Genomic DNA, 10,705 nt, shown 5'->3' on the forward strand with positions numbered 1-10,705 from the left:
GACTTTACTACACTAATTACATACATAATGTTTCTCTCCAGTATGTGTTTTTCATGCCTGTGAAGATGACTGTGCCATGCAAAGGCTTTAGCACATTGATTACATTCGTAAGGTTTCTCTCCAGTATGGATTCTTTCATGATTTTGAATGACTGTGCTGTGCGAAGGCTTTACAACACTGATTACATTCATAGGGTTTCTCTCCAGTATGGGTTCTTTTATGTGTTCGGAGAGTACAGTGATGTGCAAAGGCTTTACCACACTGATTACATTCATAGGGTTTCTCTCCAGTATGGGTTTTTTTTTTAATGTTTTCGAAGACTACTGTGACATGCAAAGGCTTTAGCAGACTGATTACATTCATAGGGTTTCTCTCCAGTATGGGATTTTTTTTATGTGTTTGGAGAGTACAGTGATGTGCAAAGGCTTTACCACACTGATTACATTCATAATGTTAATATCCAGTATGGATTCTTTCATGACTTTGTAGATTACTGTGACATGCAAAGGCTTTACCACACTGATTACATTCATAGGGTTTCTCTCCAGTATGGGTTTTTTTTTTATGTTTTCGAAGACTACTGTGACATGCAAAGGCTTTAGCAGACTGATTACATTCATAGGGTATCTCTCCAATATGGGTTTTTTTTATGTGTTTGGAGAGTACAGTGACGTGCAAAGGCTTTACCACACTGATTACATTCATAATGTTACTCTCCAGTATGGATTCTTTCATGACTTTGTAGATTACTGTGACATGCAAAGGCTTTACCACACTGATTACATTCATAGGGTTTCTCTCCAGTATGGATTCTTTCATGCCTTTGTAGATGACTGTGCTGTGCGAAGGCCTTACCAAACTGAATGCATTCATAGGGTTTCTCTCCAGTATGGGTTCTTTCATGACTTTGAAGATGACTGTGCTGTGCGAAGGCCTTACCACACTGAATACATTCATAGGGTTTCTCTCCAGTATGGATTCTTTTATGACTTTGAAGATTACTGTGACATGCAAAGGCTTTACCACACTGACTACATTCATAGGGTTTCTCTCCAGTATGGATTCTTTCATGCCTTTGTAGATCACTGTGATATGCAAAGGCTTTACCACACTGATTACATTCATAGGGTTTCTCTCCAGTATGGGTTCTTTCATGACTTTGAAGATGACTGTGCAGTGCGAAGCCTTTACCACACTGATTACATTCATAGGACTTCTTTTTAGTATGGATTCTTTCATGCCTTTGTAGATGACTGTGATATGCAAAGGCTTTACCACACTGATTACATTCATAGGGTTTCTCTCCAGTATGGGTTATTTTATGGTTTCGAAGATTATTGTGACATGCAAAGGCTTTACCACACTGATTACATTCATAGGGTTTCTCTCCAGTATGGGTTCTTTCATGACTTTGAAGATGACAGTGCTGTGCGAAGGCCTTACCACACTGAATACATTCATAGGGTTTCTCTCCAGTATGGGTTCTTTTATGACTTTGAAGATGACTGTGCTGTGCGAAGGCCTTACCACACTGATTACATTCATAGGGCTTCTCTCCAGTATGGATTCTTTCATGCCTTTGTAGAGCACTGTGATATGCAAAGGCTTTACCACACTGATTACATTCATATGGTTTCTCTCCAGTATGGGTTCTTTCATGACTTTGAAGGTGACTGTGCTGTGCGAAGCCTTTACCACACTGATTACATTCATAGGGTTTCTCTCCAGTATGGGTTCTTTCATGACTTTGTAGATGACTGTGATATGCAAAGGCTTTATCACACTGATTACATTCATAGTGTTTCTCTCCAGTATGGGTTATTTTATGTTTTCGAAGACTACTGTGACATGCAAAGGCTTTAGCACATTGATTACATTCATAAGGTTTCTCTCCAGTATGAACTCTTTCATGACTTTGAAGATGACTATGCTGGGTGAAGGCTTAATCACACTGATTACATTCATAGGACTTCTCTCCAGTATGGATTCTTTCATGCCTTTGTAGATGACTGTGCTGTGCAAAGGCCTTACCACACTGAATACATTCATAGGGTTTCTCTCCAGTATGGGTTCTTTCATGACTTTGAAGATGACTGTGCTGTGCGAAGGCCTTACCACACTGAATACATTCATAGGGTTTCTCTCCATTATGGGTTCTTTCATGACTTTGAAGATGACTGTGCTGTGCGAAGGCCTTACCACACTGAATACATTCATAGGGTTTCTCTCCAGTATGGGTTCTTTTATGACTTTTAAGATTACTGTGACATGCAAAGGCTTTACCACACTGACTACATTCATAGGGTTTCTCTCCAGTATGGATTCTTTCATGCCTTTGTAGATCACTGTGATATGCAAAGGCTTTACCACACTGATTACATTCATAGGGTGTCTCTCCAGTATGGGTTCTTTCATGACTTTGAAGATGACTGTGCAGTGCGAAGCCTTTACCACACTGATTACATTCATAGGACTTCTTTTTAGTATGGATTCTTTCATGCCTTTGTAGATGACTGTGATATGCAAAGGCTTTACCACACTGATTACATTCATAGGGTTTCTCTCCAGTATGGGTTATTTTATGGTTTCGAAGATTATTGTGACATGCAAAGGCTTTACCACACTGATTACATTCATAGGGTTTCTCTCCAGTATGGGTTCTTTCATGACTTTGAAGATGACAGTGCTGTGCGAAGGCCTTACCACACTGAATACATTCATAGGGTTTCTCTCCAGTATGGGTTCTTTTATGTCTTTGAAGATGACTATGCTGTGCGAAGGCCTTACCACACTGATTACATTCATAGGGTTTCTCTCCAGTATGGATTCTTTCATGACTTTGTAGAGCACTGTGATATGCAAAGGCTTTACCACACTGATTACATTCATAGGGTTTCTCTCCATTATGGGTTCTTTCATGACTTTGAAGATGACTGTGCTGTGCGAAGCCTTTACCACACTGATTACATTCATAGGGTTTCTCTCCAGTATGGGTTCTTTCATGAATTTGTAGATGACTGTGATATGCAAAGGCTTTACCACACTGATTACATTCATAGTGTTTCTCTCCAGTATGGGTTATTTTATGGTTTCGAAGACTACTGTGACATGCAAAGGCTTTACCACACTGATTACATTCATAGGTTTTCTTACCAGTATGGGTTCTTTCATGACTTTGAAGATGACTGTGCTGTGCGAAGGCCTTACCACACTGATTACATTCGTAGGGTTTCTCTCCAGTATGGGTTCTTTCATGACTTTGCAGATTACTGTGACATGCAAAGGCTTTACCACACTGATTACATTCATAGGGTTTTTCTCCAGTATGGGTTCTTTTATGTGTTTGGAGAGTACAGTGACGTGCAAAGGCTTTTCCACACTGATTACATTCATAGGGCTTCTCTCCAGTATGAGTACTTTCATGCTTTTTAAGATTACTGTAATGTGCAAAGGTTTTACTACACTGATTACAATCATAGGATTTAACTCCAGTGCATGATCTTTGATGCATTTGAAGATGACTGTGATGTGAAAAGGCATTACCAAACTCATTTCCTTCATATGGTTTTAATGTAGTATGTGTTTTTTTATGACTGTGAAGATGATTGTCACATGCAAAGGTTTTAACACATTGAGTATATGCAGAACTTTTCTTTCTAGTTTGACTTTTTTCATGCCTACAATGATAATGGTACATGTGAAAGCATTACTACATTTAATACATTGCTGAATATTTTTATCTGAATGAATTAATTTTACAATTTAGTCCTATTTTAATCTTGCTTTTCCCCTTCATTAAGGCTTGCTTTTCATCTTTGAAGATAACTGATAACAGCCTTTAATACAGGGTTCACATTTACAGAATCTTTTTTTCTGTATGAGAATTTTCATGTATTTGAAGAAAACTGAAAAAACTCAGAGCTTTACCACTCTTATTGTATTCATAACGTTTCCTATACTGTGAGTGATGCTACATTTGCTAAGTGGACTAGGACAAACTGAAGTATTTACACAGTTCTAGTACTCATGGTGATTTTCTGAAATGTGAGTTTGTTGATATATTAACAATGAGACTGGAAAACCAATTACTTGTATACGTGTATAACAAATTAAACAAGTATACTTAACATGGGGACTGCTACATATTTTCTATTTGTTCTGAGAGAGAAGTATGCTATATCTTTTTACATCCCTATGCTCTGTGGCTTGTATACAGAGTAATATATGATGTACCTAGTAAAGGAAGAATAACAAATATAAGGTTTCTACATTGAGTTCACAAAGTTTGACTTTCTGTCCTCATAGACTTGTGGTATATGGATTAAGGCAACTCCAAAACAGCTGGCCCTTTATTCCTAACCCTAAATGCCCCCTCACTAAACTTAACACAGTCACAAGTATATGGGTTAAACTACTTTTTTATATATTTTAACTATTTTTATATGGACTATTAGTGCAATAGATAGTTTTGGAGATCTACTTATCTCCTATTCAACATGTATATCTTTTCTAATATGAATAATATGAGATAAATGGATTGACAACTTTACAGTATAGCTCTCATTGTATTAAGATTCAAATGGCAATATAGGTTAAGACATTGTTTTCTTCTTTCTTAAAAGAATGACTTGCAAATGTAATTCACCTATCTAAAATTAAGGTGTATGATTTTGAGAGAATTTAATAAACAGCAATGCACTTTATTATTTATACTGTTGCTTTTGTTTAAAACATATAGGATTAATTACAAATTCTTTAGAGGTACATTTGTATCAGCTTATACATGAAAATTACCTGTCATGTCTTCTAGAATTTTGACAATGTTCTTCAATATTATGGTCTTCCCAACTGTATCCTAAAATATAATGCCAGAAATTGTATGTTTTATATTAAGAATTGTAAAAAATTTAGTTACCATTTGAAGCAAACCTTACAACCAAGCCTGATTGATTTGCCCCATTCTTCTTTCTCAATCATATTACAAAAGAGCATCATTAGCCAATGAGTAGTTGTCCCCTTATAAGATAATACAGTCTTACCTATAGTAGTGAGGTTTCTGTAGGTCTCTACCATCACATCTTTGTAGAGATTCTTCTGGGAAGGATTCAGCAAAGTCCATTCTTCCCAAGTGAAGTTGACATGCACATCATCATAGGTCACTGAATTCTAAAATATTCCATATGGGTGTACAACAGAAAGTATGATTTTGACAACATAATTTAATCACCAAACCACTTCAGAGCAAACTCTCACTCTTCCTGGAGGACTGACTATGGGGTCTGTGAGCAGATTGTTAATGGCAACTTAGACCCCGTGTATGCCTAAAAATGGGGGAATGAATATGGCTCTTGGAGGCAGCAAATATGCCTCTGCCATGTTGTACTATGTGGAGCAAGCAGGCAGACAATATTTGCTCTACCAATGGCACACCTTAAGTTCATAAAAAATGCTTAGCATTTTAAGAAGTGCTCCTAATTTTTCATAAATAGAAGATAGTGACAGTTTCTAGGATCAATACAGTTGTAGCTTCCAAGATGATATAGGATTCCCCTTTGTAAGCTGTAAATATGTTTTATTCCCATTGGTTAATACAAAAAAACTGCTTTGGGCTTATGGCACCACATGATAGAGCAAGGTGGGAATTCAAAGCAAAGATAGAGGTGAAAAGAAAGGAGAGTCAGGGAGATACCATGTAGCTGCCAAAGGAGACAGATGTCAGATGGAACCTTACCGGTAGGCTACAACCATTGGCAATACACAGATTAATAGAAATGGGTTAATTTAGGATGTGTTACTAAATAAGAAGCCAAAGTTATTGACCAAGCAGCATTGTAATCTATATATTTTCTGTGTAATTATTTTTGGGCAGCCAGGAAACAAACAAAAACCCTCTGTCAACAGAATGGTGTCAAAATGAGGCAACTTCATCAACCAAAAAAAAAAAAAAAACCTGAGAGAGTTAAAAAAATCTAGACATAAAGGAACAGAGTTAAGTAAGACTTCTTGGAAGTCACACATTTTTCCAGATAGGCTTTGTTTGCTGGCAGCAAGCAAGGGTGTCACAGCTCCTATCAGAGAGATCTTCCTGACTCAGCATTGGCAACAATTGATGCACAGCTTCTTTAGGGAAGGGCTTTCTGGTTTGTGCTGGCACAAATAGCTCTGACTCTTTTCAGAGGTACTGCACTGAAATGAGGTCTGTGTGCACCATGTTACAAATTGCTTAGTCGAGACAGTCGTGCAAAGTCCCTGGAGCTGGGGCAGAGAAAATGGCTCACAGAGTTTGCAATAAACATACCTCTGCCATGTTGGACTAAGTAGAGCAAGCAGGCAGGGTTGAGGAGTTGGTCCTAGACATGCCTGTTTAGCATTTTTAAAAAGTGCTTCTAGTCAGAAAATAATTACAAATGTGCAAGTAAACAGATTCAGATTAAAAGATAGTGTATAAATGTAAGTAAGCTTGGGAGAGAGACGACAGTCACAGATTAAAGGAGTAAAGTAAAATAAGCCACGTAAAGATGGGAAATACACAGAGAGTATAGATTACATGCATTATTGTATTTTCTTTGAGTTTTTTGACTGTGAATGAGTTAAGTACAGAGAGACATTTCATCTTATGGGCTGCTAAGCCAAGCCAATATATAGTTTAAAGGTATCTTAACTTCAAAATTTGGGTCAAAGAATATGTTGCTTTGGAAAAAAGATTCTGCTTTTGTTTCTGCAGAGAATGAGAACCTGATGATTCCTTCCAGAATAAGGTAGTTTGATGGACCAAGATCCCCTGATAGGTTCCATAAACCCTCAACAATACTTAGCCCAACAAAAAGCAGAAAGCAGTTTGGAGAAAACTAATCCATAATTCCCAAATATTGTTTATAAATGTTTGTTTACATTTAAAGGGGATATGATATAGAGATAATACTCTGCATTTGTATAGAGTTTGGCCATTGATACAAATTTAAGGTCAATTTTGTTAAATGAATCTCTGCTCATGTTTAAGGTATCTGTTCAGTTCATTTAAAGATGCAATGTATAGTTAAATACAAAGTAATAGATAATCATTTATAATAGTTAAACTTGTGATATTAGTTAGGCTTTCTAGATGTACAGAGATATATTTCATATGGATAGATATTCTTCAGATCTTTCAAAGACATACAGAATATGGCATTTTAAATGTTTTAAAAACAGGCCTTTTTATGACAGTGAGACATGTCTCCTTCTGGTAGCACCAATTATTTGAGAGAGGTTGATGGGCATTGAAGAAACTCATTATGGAATTTGCCTTCAATGTGACAAGGCTAGCCACTTGGGCAAGAAACTGCTCTTGCCTGGATTGCTTGATGATATGTTGTATAAACTGCACATGCAGGATCTACAAAAAATGACTGTCAAAGTTGCCTAAAGAAGGTAAGACAATACCTGTTTCATGAAAGAGTCTACTAGACATTCTGCAGGACACAGAAAAAAAAGGTGACTGAGAAACTGCCATTATAGGTGGAACTGTCTTTGAAATTTTTTGCTTCATGGAAAAATCTGTCAGACACTAAGGGCCTGTAAACTGAAAATGGATGCCCCAATGTTACAGAAGAACTTTGGGAAACGGTCCAGGCAGCAAGATGTCTTTGTCAATTCTAGAGTTTTAGAAGGGCTTATAACTACTTAGGTAATAATATATCCTTCTGGAGTCTTTGCTGGAGTTGAAGAAAGACAGTTTTATAATTATAATAGAAAATATATAAAACTTTAGACTCACAGCAATAGAATAGATGATAGAGTACTTTCCTTAATTTGCCAAATTAAATGGACTAAATATTGTAACTATAATTCTTGCTTGATAATTGTTTTGTTATATGTAATCTTACTATATCAAAGTTAAAAACCTTTCTTTTTATTTAGACAGAAAGGGGTAGGTGTTGTGCAATTCCCCTCTGTATGCTGTGAATATGTTTTATTCCCATTGGTTAATAAGAAAACTGCTTTGGGCCTATGGCAGCACAGAATAGAACAAGGTGGGTATGCCAAATGGAGATAGAGGAGAAAAGAAGGCAGAATCAGGAAGAGGACATGTAGCCACTGAAGGAGACAGATGCTGGATGGAACCTTACCAGTAAGTCACAGCCATGAGGCGATATACAGATTAATAACAATGGGTAATTTAAGATGCAAAAGTTACTTAATAAGAAACCTAAGCTATTGGGTATGCAGTCTTATAATTAATAAAATTTCTGTATTATTATTACGAGTCTGGGCAGTGGGGAAATGATCAAGCACCCAATGTCCATAAAAGGGTATAATGAAGTTTGCAAGCTATACAGCATACACAAGATTAATACCTAAGTTCAATTGTCCTGTTAAGCATTCATGATTCCTTGACTACTAAGGCATCATGCAAAGAAGCACAAATCAGCCTTAATGCTTCACTGCCTGAGGGAATGCAGCAGTCTGTCAGAAACTGGGAGGTATATAGTGACCTAGGAACCATGAACTTTAACCTGGTCTCTCAAGGGAGTTAGGCTGGGTCAGCTCCATGATTCCCTCAAGAGTCTTCTGCCCAGTAAAATCCTATGTTCTTGACCTCCACTGTCTGCCATTACCTGCAACATTCCCATCTTCTAGGTCCTACAAGAACAGATGTCCAGTTTTCTAATATCTTAAGCATTCTTATAAAAGTAAACATTCCCAGGTCCTTTGCAGCAACAAAGTCCTCTTTGAGTCCCATTTTTGTTCCAACTTTCTTCTCTGTTGCTGTTATTAAATTATGCAGTCAAAAGCAATTCAGGTAATGAACATGTTTATTTGGTTGTTAATCCTATTTCACAATTCCTCCTTATGATGGTGTAGGATAGATACTCAAGCTAATAACTAAAGGCAAAACATGTGGAACCATTGTTTTCTGGCTTTCCCTCTTGCTTTGTCACTGCCTAGTGCTCAACTAGCTCTCCTATCTATCCCAGGGCTGCTTGCTCAGAGATATTGCCAACTCAGTGGAAGAGCCTTCCTATATCAATCAAAATCAACAAATCTCTCTCAGATACCTTAATCAGGTATTCTTATCTAGGCATACTCTCAATTGGTATTTTCTCAGCTCAGTCTAAGCTATGTCATGCTGATAGCTGAGGCTATCTAGAAAGAGAAAATAATATACAAGAAGGTTTGAAAGATCTAAAGGCAATGTATTAATCATATCAATCACTTAAGCAGCAAAAACACAAACAAAGATAGATATGCCAGGAAATGGAAAGAGGCAAACATCTAAAACAAAGAAGGGAAAACTATAACTGTCTCTCCACAGAAACTTCCCAAACCAACAAAAACTCAAGGAACTCATAACATGAGAAATCTTCTGAAGACAAAATTGGTGAGATCATTATTTTCCAGATAACAAACAATATACTTAGATAATAATGAATAAAATCAACAACATAGATGGGTAGCACTGACAGAGACATATTATGCTCCTTTAAATAAAAAAAAAGATTCTAATCAAAATAAAACTCTAAGAAATTACTAACCAGCACTCATCCTATACACTTCAGTTCTTTATCCTTTACCAATAATAGAAAATGGCTTGGGTGTGGAAGGCTGTTCTACCAAAATTGGCAAGATTCACTTGAAACCTTCTTGTGCCGTAACTCCATAAAAAATAGTTTTGACTACTTAAAAAAATTTCATTATCTTATAGAAAAGAAAGTATGTCTGTTAGGATCACTTAGATACCATTTTGCTCCCCCTGATTGATGATTGCCTGTAAGTCTGCAATCAGAGTGAGGAAATAAAACCATTTCAAAACAAAATGCAAGATAACAGATTTTTAAAGAATCAATGGACACCTAAAGCAACTTGTTTTACTCTAATTGCTTTATAAGTCACAAGCACTTTTGAAAACAAGTTTATTGCCATTTTTTGCATATGTTTGTGCAAGAGTGAGAATTTCTTCCACATGTATACAAGTAACACAAAAAAGAGGGGTTCAGATGCCCTCAATCTGAAATGGTAGAGTTATGACCCTCACAACTTGATGGTAGGTAGCTGAACTTAGGTCACCTCCAAAATGAATATATGCTGAGCCACCTGCCAACATCCATAATACCTTTTATCCAATAAACCAAAAGTCTCTCACAAATTAACAAGAGCAACAAAACCTAAATAAATAGAAAAGTAAATAAATGATCATTGGAAACATGATGCATCAAAATTAAGATGATGTGTATGTTAAATTTGCACCATAAATGACTATAGTAAAATGATAATTCCCAACAATTTACAACAGGAAAGCTGATTACAAAGCTACATTCATATTGGAAGCACAAAGAGTAATCAATGGGATTATGAAAAATAGTACACAGACTGACATAATATGACTTCTTTCTGAGTGGTGGTGGCACACACCTTTAATACCAGCACTCAGGAGGCAGAGACAGGAGGATCTCTGTGAGTTTGAAGCCAGCCTGGTCTACAGAGAGAATTCCAGAACAGGCTCCAAAGTCACAGAGAAACCCTGTCTTGGGGGAAAAAATTACCACAAAGATGATCAATAAAGAATGTGTATGATATTTGGGAAAGAATAAAGAGAATGGAGAGAAAAAGCAAAGAACAAAGGTAGAAAAATATAGTCAGGTATTAACCAAAAGACCAAAGGAAACTTCATCAGGAAACGTGTGATCTTGAGCCATGTTATCCAGATACCTATGATTCTATGTAT

The 10,705-nt window shown here is 36.7% G+C and overlaps 1 protein-coding gene across 13 annotated transcripts; it reads right to left on the reverse strand.

Moving 5' to 3' along the window:
• Positions 1-709: 709 nt before the first annotated feature.
• Positions 710-5,160, reverse strand: LOC146894036 (uncharacterized). Of its 13 annotated transcripts, XM_087903790.1 has the most exons (6): positions 5,040-5,160; positions 4,795-4,855; positions 2,961-3,332; position 2,875; positions 1,998-2,791; positions 710-1,913 (listed from the first exon to the last, which is right to left on the reverse strand). In XM_087903790.1, the coding sequence occupies exons 1-6, from the start codon at positions 5,071-5,073 to the stop codon at positions 710-712; spliced, it is 2,466 nt and encodes an 821-aa protein (XP_087759916.1). In that variant the 5' UTR covers positions 5,074-5,160. The 13 variants fall into 13 exon arrangements, with proteins under 13 accessions (XP_087759916.1, XP_087759924.1, XP_087759918.1 ...); XM_087903798.1 differs by having other exon boundaries at positions 710-1,661; positions 2,502-3,064; positions 3,203-3,437; XM_087903792.1 differs by having other exon boundaries at positions 710-1,773; positions 2,179-2,417; positions 2,502-3,423; positions 4,793-4,855.
• Positions 5,161-10,705: the final 5,545 nt, after the last annotated feature.

The sequence above is a fragment of the Myodes glareolus genome, chromosome 3, assembly GCF_982192425.1.
Source record: "Myodes glareolus chromosome 3, mMyoGla1.1, whole genome shotgun sequence".
NCBI lineage: Eukaryota > Metazoa > Chordata > Mammalia > Rodentia > Cricetidae > Myodes > Myodes glareolus.